This window comes from Dunckerocampus dactyliophorus, chromosome 3 (assembly GCF_027744805.1).
Source record: "Dunckerocampus dactyliophorus isolate RoL2022-P2 chromosome 3, RoL_Ddac_1.1, whole genome shotgun sequence".
NCBI lineage: Eukaryota > Metazoa > Chordata > Actinopteri > Syngnathiformes > Syngnathidae > Dunckerocampus > Dunckerocampus dactyliophorus.
Window position 1 is genome coordinate 7,726,046 of NC_072821.1, and position 22,698 is coordinate 7,748,743.

Here is a 22,698-nt window from a genome sequence, read left to right on the forward strand (position 1 = left end):
TATTTTTTTTGCAGCATTGAATCCCCGCCGCATCATAAAAAAACATGTAAAAAGATAACTTTTCAATGTTAAGTTCATGAAAAATAGTGGCAAATAAAACCTTGCGCTCACCAAAATATGTGCCAGAGATAACAACTGTGATGATTTAGACACCACATGATTTTTACACATCAATATGGGTGGAGTAATTTGGCCCTATAACTATAGACTAGTTTCTTGCTTTGCAGCTGGTGGCTGGACACAAAAATTAATAATTGTTATTGGATTTCCTGACGTAAGTTCCTGTACTTCATAAATATTATGTGTAGCAGAAATTGTGTGTGTATTTCGCAAACAGCACATCAATAGTGACTTCCACTGCAAATCATTTTACAGAATGGAATTACAGTTACTATCAGAGCCACTCCATAAAACCATGATATCCGTGCCAGGTTTATGTGTCTCTTTTCCCCAGTATCCACGATTAAATCATTCATTTTATCATCACTACACCTCAACAATGTAACAATTGCAACCATTTCTATTTTACGCATGACTTACAATATCAAAATATAAATACAATAGAGCCTAGGTTCCCAAAGTGGGGTACACGCACCCCTAAGGGTACGCCATAGGGGGTACATGAATAAAAATTAAAAACGGCTTGACTACATTAGCAGTGAACACTGAAATTTACCTGATGCTCCCGAACACCTGATGTATGTGAACAGCCACAGCAGGTAAGTACTTGTAGTACAGTACAGAAGAAGGGTGACAGCATGAAGTTGTTCATTGTTCAACAAATAAATAAGTTCGATGATGACATGCATTTAAAGTGTTTAACCTTGAAGAGTTTTCAAGATCATTGTGTGCTAAATGAGAGCTGGGCTTCTGACGTGGTGCTGCGACTAATTAGTGCATTTTCTGAGCAATATGTGCCTGCCATTTGTTTGTTGACTGGATGTACTGACTGTGTTAGAAAGCCCCTATTTGGCTAATTTTGCAAGTGTAAGTAAATTTATGCGTTCACGAATAATGTGTCTTCTTTGGGTGTTGCCGTCACTTTGTTCGGTGGTCCTTGAACACACCATGTGTGAAGCAGATTGAGATTTTTGTGTCTGAGTTTCTCAGACGCTGCACAGACAGATGTGTATTTTTTATTCTTCCTTCCTCGTCATTGTTCACGAATGTTAATGCTGTACGGAAATTCTCAGAGGTGAGGTTTAATAATGTTCGCTCTGTGCTGCTGTGCATTTTGGCTTGGTGAATAATCTCATGCTATATGTGCTCATATGTCCATTAGGCCAGATATCTTACATCTCTAAAACTCTCTCTGTTTTTAATTAGTAGGCTATGTGTGCAGCTGAAAAATAAGTCACACGTTTTCTTAATATAATGTCAAAACATATACTGGAATATATTTAATAGTATATCAAATATGTATCATTGAGTGGTTTATGTTTCTTAAATGTGCAGGTGCAGGGGGTACATGACTTCCAGCCAGATGTCTGAAGGGGTACGAGACCACTGGAATAGAAGATCCGTGTAAAGCTCTCTGCAGGTTGGGAAAACCTGTTACATACACGGCACCTGTCCAATGTAATAGATGCAATACATCACATACAACAGGGGTGTCAAAACTTTTTCCACCGAGGGCTGCATACGGAAAAGTCCACAAGTATGGGGGTCTTTGATGTTTGCATATCCATTCATCCATCCATGCTGGGAGGTGTAATGTATTTCAAACTTTGAAATAAGTATAAAACCTTGTTGTCCATCCTGAGATCCGCACATTCTCGATGAAGCAAATAATCCTCAGCCAGCTTGTGCGGAAGAGCTTGTTGCTGACTTTCAGCAGAAAATGGAGCTGAATGTTTTGCTCAAAGGTCCTCATTTATCAATACAAACCTCTATCCAAAAATATCCGAATGCTATTTCTAAATTGATGCAATGCATGCGACATTGGGTGTGTGATAACAGCTTTGTCATATTTAAGTGATCTCATTAGTTCTAATCGTCAAGTCCACCACCACTGCCAGTACTTGGTGTAGTCCGCCCTCTCCCCCAGAAATGACATGGGATAGGTGAGGATAAGCAATCTAGAAAATGGATGGTTGGAGTGTAGAATTCCAGAACCAAAAACCAAAAGCCAAACCTAAAATTTTGGCACAAGCAGTTACATGCCAGATGCTTGGAGATTTGTTTACAACATTTACTTAAATTGATTTAATGACCTTGCTAACAGCTTGCTACTTTCACAAAAAACATTTATGATCTGGATATGTGTCAACTCCACGTGCAAGCAAGAAAGCCTCTGTGAGCTCAAAATTAAAGTTCTACAACTTTTCTTTGACTCTTTAGAAGCTCCTCTGTATCACTTGGAGATGAATATACCTATGAAAAATGCATCAAATTCCCAACAAAGACCGAGGGCCAGGTTTTTTCCCCCAAAATTCCCTTTATTCCAAGCAGCCTCCAGAGTATAAAACCACGTCTTTTTCTATCTAGGCTGCATAGGAGGCGTCCCTCTTGGGAAAAATGCTGAAGAGAAGAACTCTCCAGTAGAGGAAATCTCCCAAAGATGAGAGAGTTGACAAGAAAAGCAAGCAATGCTATGAGCATAAAAGCCGACCTGACAGTAGGGTTGTAAATACTTTGGGCCTAAAGCCTGACTTTGTCAATCCAGAGGTGGTGTTTTGGTGGCAAGAAGCAAAACTGAAGCTAAGTGGGTAAACATTTTAGTCTCTGCTGTCATTAGAAAGCAAGCACATTGGTTGCATCTTCTAATCTCACACCAGATTTGTAAAATAATTCCTCACATTGGCCAACACCCAGGCATAATGATACACCATGCAGAACCAATGAATCCAGCCAGGCAGCAGAGCATGGAGCTCTGCGCTCTCTCACAACAAGAAGGTTCCGGATAGGATCAACTCGAATGCTGCGTTTGTACTTGCCACCCAAATCACAATGATACATGTTGTCTATTTTGCGGCACTCTTTTTTGTTCTAGTTCTTTGACACGCAAGCGAAAGTTGCTAGGAAGAAGCATATATCAACAAATGAGAGCCGTCCAGGCAACTTTATCGAACTCAACTGGCATATATGTGTGATTTTCGCTCTCCGTTCCACCGACTTCTTTGGAGCATACCAGGGTCGGATGATGGTGTCCCGCACTCTAAGTCACATTGCAGCAACGTTTCTTTTAATGGAACTTCAAAGTCGGAACACAGTCAGATTTAAGACCCTAAATGGCGCCAGACTTTTTTCAGTTTTGACATTACTATTTCAAAAGGTTGTAGCTTGAAAATGGTTAGAGATAAAGGCATATGATTATGACCCAATTACAATTATGTCACCAGGCTCACAATTTGTCAGATCCCTGTCTCCACGATACCGGCTGATCAACAGGCTCATCAAAATGTCTGATCCACCTTGTGATAGTCTTCCTCATCTATCAAACAAACCCAGCCTTCATCATCGTCATTTATAGCGGGATCTTGAACACCACTGCTGCCTCAACGGCTATTGTTATTGCCATTATTACATAAATAGATCTATCTATCTATCTATCTATCTATCTATCTATCTATCTATCTATCTATCTTTATGCCGAGTCGTCTCCCGCGGATAGCAGTACAGCGTATGCCGCCTCCTGCCACCCTGAACACGGTTTAGCAAAGCATCGGTTCAATAATATATAAATCTAATCCTAATCTAATTATTATTATTGTTCGGACTTCTGGTCTTTTTCTTGTGAATTGCCTTTTTGCCTATTTTTGCTTTTACTTTTCCCTTTTTTTTTATTTAATTTGACTATTTTAGGTAGGGTTATCTGTTGGCGTGTGGTCACGTATAGTTTGAACATTTGGTTTGTAATTTTTTAAATGAAAGGCCCGACTGACTCTTACTGTACATATGATTTTGTATAATACTTAATAATGAATAATTATTAAGTAAAATTAATAATTAGGCTAAAAATTCTCTTTTTCACTGCTGTGATGTTGTTTTGTTGAAGATTATATTTAAGAACTAAGCAATAGCTTTAGGATGTTATGATTCCTTTGCGCTTACCTGGAATGGTCCACTGGGATTGATGTCAAAGTATGCTTTCTTCCAATTGGGGCCTTGGTGACCTGACTTGGTCCACAACAAGGTGTCCACAGACGCAATGCTCCTCACTCTCAGGAGAACATTTAGAGTGCCTGGGAAAGGGCATACATTATTACAAAAAGCTTTGACACAATCAAATGGCATCCAATATGAGAGATGTAAATAATCTAGCAACCACAATAATAAACATTGTTGAGTCAATACCTATCTAGCGGGCTTTTTAAGCAAAACTGAGTAATATTGGATCACTGGATCCAGTGACATGCAGTGAAGTTCATGGTTTATAATTAGAAAAAATATTTGTGGTGTTAACATTTGTCTATGAAGTACATGTACCCTGTCCTTCTCCAGGGAAAGCTCTGGTACTCTGTTTTAAAAGTCCGATCCCCTTCTGTTCATCTTGGCTAGATAATCCTTCATCTTGGCCATCAAATGAATTCATTCATTCAGTAGCGCATAGAAATATCTTTATTGCATTTCACATGTTGCTGACTCTAGGTCTACCCAGCGCAAATTCAGCAATTTTTACTTAAGAACATGTTAAAAGTGATCAAAATCGTACAGAAAACACATTTATAATGTAGTTCAAGGGACAAATAATATTTATTTGATGTTATCATTATCTGTTTTTTACCCATTATTCATGATGACAGGTGAGGCTTTACCTCCCCTGCCTCCCCTGACCGCACGTCACTGACTGGATCTCATCAGATTGTATTTTTCATCAGATTGGCCCATTTATGATACTGAACATGGCCAATACAATGTACGTGTTTTATCATTTGACCACACGCACTAGGAGAAAACACTGTAAAAGATTCCGTCATCAATGGCATTAATAACGTAACATTCGTGGACAAACACAAGCTGAAAGGTTTATGTGGGGAAAATTACATACACTGCTTGTACACACTTGTATAAATATCCCCAAATATTAAAATATCACATTAAATACACGCTGTTTTCTTCCTCATAATATCCATTGGGGCGACACAGCAAACTCTCAACAACTGCTCATATTCTGAGAGCAGCAAAAAGCACATGGACATGATGGAATTGACTCAGTTTATTAAATATAAATAACCGTATAGCTTCAGCTCCAAGGTCATATACTGCTTGTAGATGGCAAAATAAGAGCAATATGGAAGAAAGAGCAAGAAGATGGAGGCCTGCCCTGATCAGATACTGTGACAAAATGATGTGATACAAATATTTGGAGAGGCACTGACCTTCGATACTAACTTTTAATACCGCTGTCATGAAGTGATTCATTTATATTACGAAGGTGAAGAATGACTGTGAGAGCATAACACAACACAACCTCCCTGGGCTCCTATAAACAAGCTCAAATCACAAGTCCTCCGACTCTCTCAGTTCTCAAAGTTGTTCAAGAATCATTCATCTTGTTAGCAATTCCCAGACAGCTCTTAAGTGCAATATTAACCAGCATCCAGTCTCCTAGCACATGCGTAGGCAGGCAGAGGTGCTAAGGTATTTTGTGTGCTCCTGTTGAGGAGGGTGTGTTTTTGCATGAGCTTGTAGATTTATGCCTCCATATGCCCACAAATGTTCCCCTCTCTCACGGGTGAAATTATTTGCATCTTTTGGAGGTAATGTGACTCAAGCCTTGAAATAATCAAGCTGGTAAGTCATTAACGTTGTAATGTAGTCTGCCACAAGGGAGGCGTGCCAAGGGTAAGTGTACTGTTGGATGACGCCAAAATGACTTGTGCTAAGATTACATATTGCTCCTAGCTCACTGACATTTTATAATTAATACAGTTAAGGCCAACACTATTCATACCCTGGACAACATTTTGAGTTAAAGCGTGTTTTTGAATTTCTTGAATCGGTGAATGACAAAAGACGGTGGCAAAAGACTGTAAGATATTGTGTTAAGAGTTTCGATTAAAAAAAATGCATTTGTATTCCACACTTGCTCATACTTTTCCTTGGTGCATTCATAAACTGTGTTGCACACATCTTTAATTATAGTAGATTAAAAATATGTAGATAAGGGCTGGGACTGAAAATGCGTTGCTTGTTATTTATTTACTTATTATTATTATTATTATTACCTGCTACAGGACAGAAAAAAAATACTACTACTACTACTACAGGTAAAAAAAAGTTTAAAACAGTATGATGATATCATGGTATATTTTTGACTATAGTATACAGTAATAAAAATAATAATGCTATTGCCACTGTTATTCCATTAACATTAGATAATGTGTGTATTATCAAAAACACATTAATAATAATGCATTATTCAATAAAAGGATAATATAATAATGTGCAATATAATTGTATATAATCTATAATCATATTATTATTGTTTGCATTATTTTTATATTAACATGTCTACATATTATATTCTGCTATATGCGTTAATAACACGTTAACTGAAATTTCCTTTAACAGCACTGTTTGGTTTTTTTTGATGCGCGATTAACGTGCGCATGTCCTGTTTGACCCTCGGCCCACACCGTAGTTTTTCCAATGGAAATGAATGTAAAATGTAGTGGCTGATTGCTTACTGATGACGAGCCACATGTCACTAATCCGTTCATGATGCATTCTACCCTTCATGTGACATTTGGAAAGACATTTAGGTGAATGAAACTATGAAATGCATTGTAGAAAAACACTAATGCAGATTCCCTTCACCTGACAGACACAATGAAGAGGAGAGGACTTTGGTAAGTCTATTGACTGTGGTAAAGCTGAGTATCAGCTTAGAAAAGCACAGCTCTATTAAGGCTGCAGGGTCCACACACACACACCCACACACACACACACACACACAAAGACAAAACACACAATAGCTGTGCAACTTTTCTATTTCTGCCGCGTAGTAATATGCTGACATCGATTCTCTCCCCAGCCTGACCTGCATGTGCCTTGAAGCTTCTAGAATAAACACACAACCCCAAAAAACAAACATGTCTCCTGTCGTGACATGCAAAACATAAGGGCATCGTGCAAACACATTCTGTACATGAGCCAAATGTTGCTTCAGTGGTCATCACAGAACATAACCATGCTGATTGTTTACATACAGCATGAGCCATTATGACGCAGGACCACACATTTAATGTCTACTGAGTGCGTTTCTCACCATGTCAGCCAAGCGCTCTTTAGCATATGCCAAAAAAAGTTTCTCCTGTCGCAATTCATGCTGGTTTAATTAAAAGTCTCAGCCATACAAGTCAAAGAACATTTAAATAAGCTTTCGTTTGTCTTCCATCACTGTGATGTCAAAACTATCCGACAGTTCCAAGTCCGCCTGCCAGTGGCACCGCGCAAAAAAACCCAAGCCAAACTAAAACACTAGTGTTGCCATAGAAACTTTATTAAATGTTTCTGTGTTGCTGCCAGTGGATAGTTTGTATTTTACTGTTTCACAGTGAAGGTGGTAAACTGGTTATGTATGTTGCACAGTATAGTATTTCATAAGGGGATAACCTCCATGGTTACAAAACACAGCATATATACAGTACAAGTCTCTTTAGGCGGTCGTAACAGTGCTTTTTGTGTCATCACCTTGTGTTGATGGCCTTTCCTGCAGCTCTCTGCTCAAACCTTTTTACATCACCTTGCATCTTTGTCACATCCTCCTTACTCCTTTAGTGCATCCTCTCTGCTTTCATGCTCCATCGACGTCAAGTTTTTTTTTTTCTATCATCCTACCACTCTCTACTTGTTTCTTCCTCCTCGCCACTCGTCTCGTCGGCCACCCCACGGCTCAAGCCCCTCTGTGTTATACCCTCAGCTCGTTCTCGATGTTGTCGTCACGATCCGTGCTGCGTCTGCCTGGCTGGAGCACGAGCTCGGCCAAAGCGAGGCAATTAAAGTGACAACAGATTGGGAGCGAATGGGAGAACAACAGTGCAGATGAAAGGGAAGCTTGCAGAGGAGCAGGGCGTAAACTGCTAACAGATTGTTCTAATCGGCGGCAAGCGCCGGGTGACAGATGTTGCCTTGTTGCGACACACCAGTACAAGACAACCAGTAATGGGAACTTTTTATAGACGCCTCTGAGAAAATGCTCCCGTTTCTTGTTGAATTTATGACCTCTTTAAATATTTTGTCTTTGTGTTTATTGTCTCCAGTCCTGAGTCTTCTTGAATACAAAAGCAATTCAAGAGCATAGAAGGTTTACACCTTTTTTTATCTGTGAAATCAATAATTGTATGGATCTAGCCTCTTAACAGCTAAAGTATCTGACGAACATTTGTACAGCCATCACATTTCAGCCACCATTTTTATTACAGTATATCCTCTCAAGAGACAATAGTATAGAAAGAAAACTTGGATATACTTTAGAGTTGTCGGTGTACAGTTTTTATAGCAGTGCAGTGTTTTTTTTTTTATTAATCCCTTCTAAGAGGTCTGACGAAAACTGAAACGTACCAAAAATAAATCCATTTTAGCCATTAGTCTTCCAAACAGCCAAAAATATTAACACAAAACACATTTTCCAGAGAATGGTTATAGTTTTATAGTTTTTTTTTAAATGAATAAATGAACATTGAACATACATTTTATGTTTATTGAAGACTAGCACACACAGTGATGAGTGGAGCGTGGGAGGGGGTGGACAGAAGAGCCACGCGGACGCTGTTTCACTCTAGTCCGTTACAAACTGAACTTCAAAGAGCCAACGGTTAGAGCTGCATACTTGCGCACTTGAACTTTCTGTAAACTTCAGTAGCAGGTACAATCATCATTAAACACACACAAGCCTGGCTCACTTTCTGTTATGTGTCTCCTTTAAATCATTCCCTCTTTGTGTAAACTAAGGAACCTTCATAGTACAATCATAATGTAACAGACGCTACCTTCGTACTTTTCTACAAGTTATTTCTTCAATTCGATAGTGTTTGTCACCTTTTTTTTTTATCAAAGTGCCGGCACTTGCAACTTTCCTTCTTTCTCCTAAACAAAAAAAAAGATTCCTCACAAATATCGACTTATCGGCGTTGCAGTGCTTGAAAGGAGAAAGAAAGGAGGTAGATACAGAGTTGTTCATTGGTTTGTGTGTGTTCTATGAACTATCTAAACTATCGAAAGATGATGAATGGATTCCCTGGCTGAAATCTGTCTATTGCGTCCCAACTTGAAAAGAACCAGTATCCATTCTTCAGAGACTGAATTACAGAGTGTGCATGCTTTGCTTGGGCACCCCATGCTTCGGACTAGTTTGTTAGGGGCACTGTTTGGGCATGTATGACAGTGTATGAAAACTGAGACATGACAATAATTTTCGGTAAAAATAGAATCCTACAAAAACCACAGCATACAAAACCGAGGTTCCCCTGTAAAGATTTTCTATCACTGAAAATGAGTCAACGTAGCGTCATGATCTCAGGCCATCTGAGTGCTGCCAGCACTGGGAAGCTGCGGTTCATTGAGGAGAAACATGTACCAAAGCTATACTGCTTTTCACAATGACTACTCTATAGTATAGCCAGGCTGCATTTCTATACAATTGTCTCTTGACGAGATGTGCTGTAATAAAACAGGTGTATGGGGTGAGGTGCGAGCGGTGTACTCATTTTCGAGTGATACAGTAAAATGAGGTAAAGCTACATAATAGCAGTAATAATGCCACAGCTCCATGTGCTAGATCTTGTAAGTAAGTGATACACTTGGCCCTAATGCAAGTGGGCTGTAACAATGAATAGCGAAGATGCTTTCCTTGATCTGCCCCTCAACACCAACATTTAAAGGGTTCTTTACCTCCTTTTCAAAGTTTTGTGGAATTGGAATAGTTTTTATGTCATAAGGATGATGTAAAAACGAATCAACTAAACCAAAAGCAAACCAATACCCTTTCACCTTGAGTTGCGTGTGCTTCATGGTGGTAATAAAATCTGCAACATGATGTGGTCCTCCTTGCACGACTGATTTTGTTAATATCCATAAATATTTCATTTCTGAGTGTCAAATACATTTTTTTATAAATTAATTCCAGTCATATTTAGTGTGTGTTTTTAAATCGTGTTAATGGTAATTTTTCATCTGTAACTTTACGGTTTCTGTATGGAAGTTATCTTTTTCTAAAAATACATTTTTATGTGATGGGCTTCTTGTGCTCGAGTTGTTGGGGGTGGAATACAGTGGTCAGTCACACTCTGAATTGGACATTGTTTGGCTGTCATTGTGTTTGGGCTTGTTTAGCATAAGCTGATAGGCTCCCATTGTAGTTGGGAGGGTACGGTGAGGAGCTGCGAATAACAAAGAGGAAGAGGAGTGAAAATGGAGGACAATGTGAGCATTGTCGGTCCAATTTATCGGTTAAATTTACAATTCAAAAACACCCTGACGGCATCATTTATAAAGGCAAAGTGATATGCCTTCTTTGTAAGGAGTTTGCTTTCCACCCCAGCAGCTCAAGTTTAGTGTTAATTACACTTAACTGAACAGCTCAAGTCCACACTTGCAACTTAGCAAGCCACAGCAAAGCTCTTCTCCAAACTTATCATTTTGGTGCGGGATTGGCCCAACTGTGTTGCTGTAAGTATATCTTATAAGGACCTCATATTTTATTTTAATTTAGAACACAGCAATAGGCAGCACTTGGGACTAGACTCAAATCCCGCAGCGTGAATAGGACCGCATCGGTTCAAGTCTGTTAAAAACAACAAATTACTTTATTTGAAATTACCTTTTTGGTTATGTATCAATCTTTTGATCTGCCACAATAATGTAATGGATTTAAATGAAAATACCTCAAGGTGAGAGCTTTTCTCAGCAACTAGGTGAGATTTAAAAAAAAAAAAGACATTTAGACCAATTAATTCCAGATCATAATTAATTAATCTCTTTGTGTTTTGTGATCTCTTGACAGCGCTAATTTAAATCAGTCCATGTCAAGCGATAACATTGTGTGCATGGAGGTCCATAAACACACGGCGGCAATATTTGAGTTTCCGACACCCACATTTTTGACCTGCTTGCCGTTGGGCTTAAGAGTGCAACCGGGTTTACTTCATGAGAGTAGAATACTTAGGAAGGCAGGCTACCTGTATGTGTGTGTTACTGAAAGTTTGTGTGCACGTTTTATGATGTGTGCAATGTCTTCTGACGCTCTGATGGGAATAGGTGTGTGTGTGTGTGCTACATTTTTTAGGCTCTGAGCTGTATATGCCTTCTAGCTGTGTGACAGAGCATTATGATGAACAACTTACCCAAGTGACTGATTGTGTTGTGTCAGTGCTATAAATCACACACCCACTACCTTCAAACACACACACGCTTTGGTAGCAAAAAGAGAGCTCTTGACACTCTTCCACCCGCGTTATTGTCGACATGTCCGTTTCTCCCATTGTGGGTCAAGCACAGGTTCTGACTGGGACAGAATGAGAACCTTCACGTAAGCACACAAGAGTGTCACTACGCCCTCACTTTACGGTATCCATCATGTTTCTATGGAAACTCTCAAGGGGGTTTAAAAGAAGCGTGTGCATATGTTCTGTACTCTCCTCTGGTCTACTCACCAATGTGTTTGCCCTTCATGTGATAGTAGAAGGAGACGCAGTAAGGTACTCTGCCAGACCCCTTGGGACCTCTGACCGTGGTCACGTTAAAAAGTGGAGACAGCATGCGAGCCTTGTCCCCTTGAACCCGAGGTCGAGATGCCTCGATGTACATGTAGTAGCCTGGAAATAAGAACAAACATTCATGTAGCTGGACCGCTGTGTATACATTGAACGGTATGTATTCCTAATCATTTGCCTTTCCATTCACACCTTCTTTGGTTCCACTGCGGTCTGTCTCTGGGCCTGTATTGGCAGATCGTTTGGGATTCTGGGTCAGGTGATTCTGTCGTGTCCAGTCAAAGACATCGCTACGGTCTTGAGAAAAACCACAGATCCTCTCATCCTCAAAACCACACACATGGTCTAGTGTGGGAAGATGGGAAAACAACAATGAGATAAAGGAGTTAGATTAAGGACATGATATAGCAGGGGAAGTGTATATCACACTAAATCTATTGAGCACTTGAGGGCATTTAGATCTACAATTCTATCTGCCTTAAAGGCTGGACAGGACAGGGGAAAAAAAAAAAAGGACATGATATCAAAAAAAAAAACAAAAAAAAAACTGAATGCCCCTGCGGTGAAAAGTTTGGCATTTAATAAAATGTTTCAAAAGTCACACAAAACTGAGGTCGAACCACTGTCATTCATGACCTTTCATGAGACCTCACATCAGCGAGCATCAAAGAGAAGGCACCGTTTTACAAGTCGCTCTCATAAAGTGTTTATAGATTACCTATAGTTATAACACACTTAAATAAATTAGAAAAAACTTGCTATCATTTACACAACATTACCGAATGATAGCCCGATGTAAATAACCAAGCCTGTTGTTAAATCTCGTCCAGTCCGGCACAACCCATGCAGACAAATTGGACAAAAGTGTGGCATTTTCCAACCTGCCTGATGATCCTCCTGATAGATTGGATGGGTTTATGAAGAGAACTTTGTCCAACCCCGAACTGACCCAACTAGAAGGCAAGTTTAATGAAAAAGCCTCCTATGTCCGGGAGTGCTTTGTATCTTGGGATGTACATGGGTTAAAAATCAATACTGGCTCGCAGCTCGCCAGGAAAATGAATCAGGCCCTGACCTGGATTACCATCAAAGTATGTTACCCTTTTTTCCTGTTTCTAATTCAAACCACTGACCCAACTCCACCCTTCTCACTGTACAAGCCCACTCTAAACCGAGACACGTCTTCCCAATGAGCAGCACGCTGTGACTTTTAGTGCTTTTCTTGGCGAGGAGGAGAGAAATTGGAAGAGCGCCAAGTGCACTTTATCAACTGATTTGGACAGGAAACGCTCCTAGAATGCCACTACATAGATCATTGCAAGAAATGTGTGTGCAACTGCTGACAAGGACTGCACCTTCAAGAAAGGAAGAAGTGGAAATTTAGTGTCTAGTGTGTGTCTTTGGAGTACAGTGAATCACTGGAACTTAAGTTGGCTTAAGTTGGTTAACGGTCGAACAACTCACACATGACGTGAAAATACGGCCCAAAAGTTGAACCAATAAATATCTAATGTTTAAACAAAAGATAAAACAGTAACTTTACTACTTACTGTGGAACAGAAAGACAGCGAATACTGAGGCTCAGAGCTAAACGTCTTAGCATTCACATAAAGCACTCCACTTTTGACAAATACTGTATCAGCACTTCAACATGTGAAAGCTGCCTTGTGGCAGCCCAGCAGCTGAAACACACATTTTGGAGGTACTAAAGTCGCCAGAATGCAGAGCCAGCCTGGGGAACCTCACTAATGCATAGGCGTGTAAAGTATCAAGTCCTGCAGTATTTACCAAAAAACATTTTTGAAACGGTCTGCACCAATCTGTGTTGTCATCCAGTTTAGTTCATGCTTTGATTTCTCCAGCTGACAAGCTTGGTTTTAATTATCACTGCCCTGTACCGGTTGCTTTAAAACAGGACGAACCGACACTGAACTTTCAGTGAGCTTGTCTCTGTCACCAGACAAAGCACTGATTACAATCACGGCGCCAACACAATGACGTGACATGACACAATGAAATGACGGCACAACATTTATCAGGTAAGTAAACACACATACGGCAACTACTACTACTATGGAGAATAACAACAACAAACTATCTAATACTAACAACTACATTACATCTAAACACGTGACTTTAGCAACTTTTTACAAAACTAGTGCCGCACAGCATGCTGGGAAGCTGGAAGCACTCCCAGCTGTTAATTTGTGAGCGTGTGAGTGAGACGGCAAAAGTGAATAATGACCTCCTGCGATTTCAGATGGTTTGACAAGTGCACTGTGAGATCCCGTTTGGTTGCTGCGTGCCCAAATAAAGCAACTTCCTTTAAGCAAATAGAAGTGCTTCTGACCATTTCTTAAGCAACTCATGAGTGTCACAGTATTATATTTTTATAGTTATGTTTTACGTCTATAACCATTTACAGTCTACCATCGCACATGCTCGTGTCAGCTTCCAGTGGTGTTTTTTGACAAGTTTGTCATGTGGTTGAAACGGATCGGAGTGAATACTTGGTGTGGCCCAGACTCACTCGGATCCTACCTCCAGAGGCCCCTAGTTAAATTGGGTTTGAGACCCCAGCTTTAAAAGGTAAAGACAACACAATTAGAAGATTTTCATTGCATAGTATAACTGCTGTTTTACCATGCACATGACAATAAAACTCTCTTGATCTTGATCTTGATGTTACTGATAATTGATGATTCAATTTATACATCAATTTATGTCCAGGCTGGTTAGCATGTTGGCCACACAGTCAGGAGATCGGGGAGACCTGGGTTCAAATCTCCGCATCTCGGTGTGGATTTTGCATGTTCCCCTCATGCGTGGGTTTTCTCCGGGTACTCCGGTTTCCTCCCACATTCCAAAAACATGCATGTTAGGTTAATTGGCGACTCTAAATTGTCCATAGGTACGAATGTGAGCGTGTATGATTGTCTATATGTGTCCTGCAATTCTCTGGCGACCAGTCCAGGGTGTACCCCGCTTCTCTCCGAAGCCAGCTGGGATAGACTCCAGCATACCCTCGCGACCCTAATTAGGATAAGCGGCATAGAAAGTGAATGGATGGATGGTAAGAATGTGACAGTGAATGGTTGTTTGTCCATATGTGCCCTGCGATTGACTGGCACCCAGGTCAGGTTGTACCCTGCTTCAGCTGGGATAGGCTCCAGCATACCCCCACGACCCTAATGAGAATAAGCGGCATAGAAAATGGATTGAACGGAATTTATGTCAATATTCAACAAACACAATCTAAGAGCTTTAAATATCGTATCAGCTGGGTATTTGTGTTAGCATTTGTTTCAGAAATCTAATCTACTTGTATCTCTCTATCTACCCTTCTCCGCTACATGAGCTCATTTCAATTTGCACCGTTGTTCTCACCGTGTTCCAATTTACATTTGTTTTAATGCCCACGCCCTGGCAGAGCTGAGTGACACTGCACTCAGGCTGCATGTCTCTTATTGAAGAGGACAGACAGCATTCAGCCAACTGATAAAGACAAACAGAAGGTCTGCCAGAGGTTTGAGAGGCTGGGAGCGTAGGGAAAGAACCTAAGATAAGATGTACTTTTAATGCTGCATTGGAGAAAACTGGGAAGAAGGACATATTGGAGGAGCTTATGAGGTCTGACCTCAGGAGAACAAAAAGGAACGCCAACAAAAAATATGGCTGACGAGCGCAATAAGCTAGTGTTTGTTTGTGAGGAAACAATATGACTGTCAGCAACAACAAACCTAATCGTTTTTTGGAAGCACCAGTCACTTTTTTTTTTTTTTTTTACATTGTAATAAATTTCCATGAAGGACAATTTAAAACGTATTTTCTGTAGTCTTTCGGCTTTTCCTGAGGGCAGGATGTTGGGAGGCTGGCTGGAATCTGGACCCGCACTAGCTACATGAAAGGCAGCAATGTGTACCACTATACAGCAATCCCTCGTTCATCGCGGTTATTGTGAATTTCCGCCAAGTAAGAGTTCTTGGAATATGTTCATGGTTAGAGCATAGACAACCTATTTACGACCTTCTAAATATATTTTTAACATTATTAGAGCCCTCTGGACCAGTGGTTCCAAAACTTTTCACAGTCGCGGACCTCTTCAGTCATCTGGAAGTCATGCACACCCTACCCCTCACACTTTAAATCATAAAACTACACCATGAAACATCTTTGATATTTTATTAACTCATTCAATCCCAGCTCATTCAATTGTGGGCATATGGTATACCACAGAGTTGGTGTATCTTTAAAACAAGAGCTAATGAGCATTTTTAAACATCATTTCCGTACTCAGCGACCCAAAATTAGCCAAGAATGTCTACTTTCATTTCAGTAGCATTTTGGGTGTAGACCAGTGTCACAATTTTCTCCTCCTAGAAGTGTGTTGACAGGAGTGAAACATTTCTTCCATTGTACATTTCTTTAATGCAGCACCAAATGCTGAAAAATGTTGCCTTGAGTCACATGTGATTCTTAACCAAAAAAAAACAAAAAACGAGCACGCTAAACAATAATATATTCACCAATAAAGGCCACGCTGCCATTCCCTGACATTTAAAACATCACGCCAATCTACAATCATTGAATGCTTCTCAAAACACCGTTCGATCTTCCAAGTCTTTACAAACATCTACCGACAATTCTTGCAGCAGAAAACATAAATTGTCTTTGCAGAGAAAGAAAAAAAAAACAACAAAATGCCTTGCTAATTTTACAGCCCCGTCATCAATCATTTCACAGCAACAAGCTGTTGATTATGAGAGAGTGAAGTGTGGAAAATGGAAGCAATGAGAGAGACTCACCTGAAGGTCTTGGATAGGTGTAAGCTGTAAGAAAATACAGCAAAAAATAGTTCACATGTTAGATATGTAAAAACACAAAAGACAAATAACTGTCATACAGAACTTTGTGTCAGATGTCAACATGTCACGCAAGAGGTCTGTTCAGCCAGGATCGAATGATTGAACCTGCATGTGTATTATGCTTTTTCTTTGGCTTCATAAACACTTTTTTTTTAAATAAGGAGCAGCCTCACCAAAGTGTGTCAAAGGAAGAACATACAGCAAAAGTTACAGTATGTGAGGCCAACACATGAACTTTTGTTTGTTTTTATGGAAGTATTGTTTTAATGCTTTACCCAGAGATGAACTTCTTTTTACACTTGCATGCCATTTCAAAATGTTACTTAAACACTGCAGTTAGGATAGGTTTTTATGAAGTTCATCATGTATATTTCTGCTATTTCTATGAGAGGAATTGTTTCCGTTCAAATGAGAGTATTCTGAGAGGTCCTACTCTACATTATTGCTTTGTTTGATCACTCACGCTCAGAATACTGGATGACACGACTGACGTATTCCCCAGTGCTGTAGGTGGTGATGGGGGCCAGTCGGACCTCATAGGAAAGAGGGATTCTCAGGTCTGGAATGGTGTAGGACATGAGCACCCCCTTCTCTGGCTCCTTCCCCTGGAGGTCTATGTGCTTTGGCGGCAGGTTCTGCTTGTTCTGCATTTACACAAGTGACCAAACAGCAAGCGAGAGACAGACAAGCTCAGATGTAATGTCTGCAAACATCTACAAGGGTGAAAGGAAACACTAAACAAGGAGGAATTCCCCACAGTGCAAAAGAACAAATAGGATCACAAATACAAGAAGATATAATAAAAGCTACACTTGGAACATCACTGCTGTCTGGAAGCCTTTATGTTTCTTATTCCCTCCCCCGCCACCCACTTTCCTTCATCTTCTGGATGTATTTTGCAGTCTTCCCAATCCCTTTCCTTAAAAATACTTTCAGTTCAGGATTTACACGGATCACAAGAGCACCAAGTGATGGGAAATGCATCCAATGTTGGCACAAGTATCTCCCAGCCGCACTGACTGCTGCTTCAGGACAAAACTAATCAGTTAACAAGGATACGAGGTTAAGCATGACATTTATTATAAAATACACTCAATTCAAATACGATTAGATTAGAGCATCCCTGATCAGAGTTCCACAGAAATGTACTTTGTGCTGTGGATAACCACTAATGGCATTGTATTGATCAGCATATCCTCATATCATTTTACTACTGTGTATGCCCTTCACATTCACATTAACGACCAAGGGGAATAAGTATGAGCCAATTCTGGTTGTATTGCTAGCATGCAGCTTGTGAGCCTCTTTTTAGTAGGATTTTCTACAAAAAAGAAATGTACTATAATTTTCAGAAAATCACCATATTTTAGGAAGAACCCGAGTACATGTATTTGATGAATGACTATGAAATAAATATATAAATTAAAAAAATGCTGTAACGCTAGAAACCAGTCCCTTTCCAATGCAATAGAGCAGCCATCACCAAATAGCGCACGTCGGTACGGATACGGACCCTGTGATGGCCCTTGAAGGACCCATGACCAATGAAGGTAAATGTGAAGCATAATATAATAATATTAATATATAATCATGCTAGCGGACGGATCGTAGTGGCAGATTTGGGGCGTACTGGCTTCAGTTAGTACGGTTACATGAATGCAAACGCGGTGATGTCACTCAAAATGAGCCAATGACATTGTTTGTTTGCTTCCCGAGATGTGAAACCATGGCTTGCTTCAAAGTAGGAAAAATTGATAGAGAAAACCGAACATTTCAAAGTGAATGGATGGACCAATCATGTTCATTCTTCCAGAATCCAGTGACAAACTGCTGTGTCTCATATGCTCTGAAGCTGTAGCGCTGATCAAAAGCGGGAATGTGACGCACCATTACGAGACAAAACACAGATAATCGAGGGGAAGCGTCCGCTGAAGGCTGATGTGAGAGCGCAGATAAAAAGGTAGCTTATAGCCCGGTATTAAAAATCTACGAGAGTCAAAACATTCATTTACAGCACAGCAACGTGCAAATGAGTGCTCACTAAGGATTGTTCAACATTATCAAGAAAATACTAATATTTGATTAATTGTATTGTTTGTACAGTTAAACCTTATATTATTTATGTGGCATTTGGTCCTGTTTTCTTTTAAATGCGACAATAAGGAGATGTGCAGGGTTTCAATACGTTTGTCATTCATATGAGCGAGTCTGCTTGATGCAATTTAAGGCAAAATGAGGTTAGGACCTTCTATGTGAAAAAATTTGCAGTAATGGAACTCACTCCATTTTAATTGCACACACCCGCAGCAGAGTGTATATTAACTGTTATATGAGCTCTTACTATTTGTCAAGACCACATTAGGTCTGTAGTTGCTAAGATGAACATAATGTTTGTGTTAAAAAACAACTAATTATTGTTATTTCTGTATATTATTTGGTATTTTATTAAACTCCATTATTATTTATATTTATCTAGTTATATTATTTTTATTGTAAACTGTGCATGGCCTTCACATTCAGGGGCATACAGTATGTTATGAGCATACTGTACATGTATATACATGTATATATATATATATATATATATATATATATATATATATATATACACTGGGTTCTCTACTTACGAACATCCGACTTGCGAACATTCGGAGATACGAATGCAAGCTGCCTGGTCTATATTTCCATGTATTTTGTTGAAAATTGCATATTTTGTCAAATGAATTTGTTCGAAAATGGCGCTCTACAATGCTACCATGTCATCTACGAGGGGAAGAAAAGGAAGACCATACAAATTTCCATTGACAGCTTCTTCAAACGTAGATCTGCTACTCCTGCACCGTCGTCACCAAGTGACTCGCCACCAATGCCTACACCTTCGTCTGCACCCTCGTTGCCAATTCCTTCAACCTCAGTAGTTTCCCCTGAACCACCTCTTTTAGAAGAGTCTAACGACGACGACGATTTGTCCTTTTTTCAATAACTCCTCCTCCAACTCCACCACACGACGTATGCTCGACCACTCCTCCTCAAAGGTAAATAACATTTATCATTACGTATTATTATATCATTTTTATTATTAATGTTTTTTTCATTAATTATCCTCGTTTAATATTACTACTGCATCCAAACTCATATTTACATACATACACATACAGGTATACTGTATATGTATACACGTACATGTAGTACCTATATCATTGGTAATATTACCTTTTGTTCGACTTACGAACAAAATCGACTTGCAAGCGGTCGTCTGGAACCAATTGTGTTCGTAAGTTGGGAACCTAGTGTATATTTTTCCTACATGTAAATATCTCATTAATTAATATCTATATTAATTAATATTTCTTTCTAGTCCCAAAACACATGACATAACCCATTAGCATTTAAGCCCACGTATCTAAAACTGTATAGGCAGGTGTAAAAATGCTAATCCAGCCCAGCTGTTTCTCTTTTAAAACTAAAGTAAAGCAGGTTTATGTATATTACATCAACACCGTTTTAATATTGCTTTTGCTGTGTTAGTCCACCCCCGGAGAGAAGGCTCCATTAGCTGTGTATCTGCCTCTGATCCCAGCTACTTAAAGACCTGACAGTGAGCTCCCTCTAATGCATTAGGTCAGCCACTCGACCGTGACACACTGGTACACCCACAGCATGCCATTATCAGGTAATGCATGCAACATGGTGTGTGTATGTGTTTGTTGGCGGGCTTGTGTGTGAACCGGTTAAATGCACAAAAGTGCAAGGCCTTAACATATAGTGAACAGTCTGAGAACTAGTCACTGACATACAGTATCGCACCAAAAGTGAGTGCAGTCCTCACATTCCAGCAACCATTTTATTACAGTTTATCTTCTCAATGGATGGTACTATGGAATTTGAATATAGTAGTCAGATAGTGTAGTATATACAGTACTATATACAGTATATATAGTAGTCAGGTGCCCTACAGATGCTCAATTGGGTTCCGGTCTGGAGACATACTTGGCCACTCCATCACCTTCCTCTTCAGCTTCCTCAGCAAGGCATTTGTCACCTTGGAGGTGTGTTTCCAGGAGAGGATCAAGAGAGGATCAAGCTCTGCTTCACAACCGTTTCTCTCAATGAATCACAGCTCTCCAGTGCTGGCAGGACCCATGGAGCCTACCACCACCATGTATGTTGCCAGCTTTTTAGACAATACGTGACAATAATAGATATATATTGCTATACAAACTATATGTTGACTACTCGAAAGTATATCCAAGTTTCATTTCTAAAGTATTGTCCCTTGAGAAGTGGTTGTTGAAATGTGAGGCTGTACTCAAAAGCATCAATTCTTGCTAGATTGAACAACAGCAAATGAATTTATCATATACAAACCACCAAATGTTAAAGGCAACTCGACAAACTTTTGCTTAAAAGGCGGTTAAATCAAAGAAAAGGTCACATGTCTGGATTTGTTCAAACAGCAATGTGTCTTGTTGAAGCTTCAAATCACCCTTCAATGACAAGTGGAGACCCACATTGCGGACATTTTTGAACAAAAACTTCTCACATATCTTACTTATTTAATAAATTGAATTTATTCATTTACATTTCAAAGTTAAAGTGATTTGTTAGGGATTTTGTAATTGTAAAACTGTAATTTTGAGTGAGCTGCAAACCGTCCCTTTAATGGAAAGACATTAAAGTGTAGTTTGAACCTGAGGTGGCACAAAAGAAGTTTCATGATTATTTCAGGAACAACTTTTTATCCACAAATTAAGAAATTATTTCAACAGAAAGTGTCTGTAAAATCTGGGGAGTTCAATCGGCGCATTTGCACATGCACCTGGAAGAGGTGAAACATCTTCAAGAACATTACGCAAGTCCCGTTGCTCTGTTTCAACACTCAGTAGTTAGGTTTCCTAATAATAGGAGGACCATTTGTTCTCTAGACCACCCATTGCATTGGGCATCATCATACCGTACGTGGTTGTCTTCACTGTGGGAGGAATTCCCCCACGCAACACAACGTGAGCTGCAGCAGCGACACTTTTCACACTCTTTTACAGCAGAATAGAATATTTGTTTGTGCAGCTGTGTGTCAAACAGACGGCACGTTACAGCCGCACTTGATGTCCTTCCCCTCCCGCTCAAGCCCGACAAAGTCGGCCATAAACATGGTGTGCGCCTTGAGGTGGCGTAGCAACGGCACAGATGTGAGGTGCACTCACGGACAACGGATCATTCCATGTTGTTTTTGGCAAAAGGCCCCGTCGTGACCACCAGTTGAGAATCACGGGACTATACGACTCAATTTACACTACAGGCTTGAAATGACACAATTCTGATTATTCTGTCACAGTTCATATTTTGTACTTATTTATTCACCAGTTCTAATGCACATTCATCAAGATTGCCACATCAATGTAAATATGCGAGCCTACGCCCCACATGTAAACATTTACACGCTGCTCAAACAGCCGGTGCATAATGATGTGGAATATGCTGTAGGAGGAAGGCAATGCAGTCGCTATGCAATATGTATAAAGTGTGTGGTAGCTAAGAGAGATGAGTCAGGGATGCAGTGCAATCTGACACTCAGATGTGAAATCAAAGTGGTTCTCTGGTAGTCAAGTTCTTTACATACTGTACACACATGCGTGCACACTGAAATAAAACGAAACTGACATAAAAGACAACTGTTTCATTACAATTAGTTTATATGCAACATTTCATTGTACTTTATTTACCAAGCAAATCTCCACTCAAACAGTGTTTTCATTGTCATTTTATGCTGTTTGTCATTTAAAATAGAGGCATGGTGTCTGAATTGAAAGTAGTCTGTGTAGATTATTGAGTAAACAACACAGGGGTGTGCCGTCGGGGCCAGCAAGGCCTTCTCCGCTGGCCTAAACGCTATGAGAAGCAGTGATTTACATTTACAAGTTCAATTGTAGTGTTTGTTCCATGAAATTGTATTGCAGTTTTCCTCGCTACTTCGCAGTTCACCTTTCGCAGATTCGCTGTTTCGTGGATTTTTTTAGGTGCAATTTTGCTTCTTTTTGTGCGCGTTAGGGTGGTTATCACGTGTCACCGTCCAGCCAAGCGACACACAAAATTCGTGCATGTGAAAATGTGTTTTTGTGCACGTCATCGTACACACGCTGACTCCCACAAAGTTGAAAAATGTTCAACTTGTCAAT

At 39.8% G+C, this 22,698-nt stretch overlaps 1 protein-coding gene across 5 annotated transcripts in view; it reads right to left on the reverse strand.

Annotated features, from left to right (window-relative positions):
• The window catches only part of LOC129178146 (MAM domain-containing glycosylphosphatidylinositol anchor protein 1), a 214,328-nt gene that overhangs the window by 24,360 nt on the left and 167,270 nt on the right, over positions 1 to 22,698 (reverse strand). For 3 of the 5 annotated variants that reach the window (XM_054770068.1, XM_054770069.1, XM_054770067.1), the window contains exons 12-16: positions 16,986 to 17,166; positions 16,463 to 16,486; positions 11,850 to 12,002; positions 11,598 to 11,759; positions 4,054 to 4,184 (exon numbers count right to left, since the gene is read on the reverse strand). In XM_054770068.1, the coding sequence (XP_054626043.1) occupies positions 4,054 to 4,184; positions 11,598 to 11,759; positions 11,850 to 12,002; positions 16,463 to 16,486; positions 16,986 to 17,166 (651 nt within the window). The remainder of the gene's footprint in view (positions 1 to 4,053; positions 4,185 to 11,597; positions 11,760 to 11,849; positions 12,003 to 16,462; positions 16,487 to 16,985; positions 17,167 to 22,698) is intronic. The other 2 variants (XR_008569757.1, XR_008569758.1) reach the window with 1 other exon arrangement.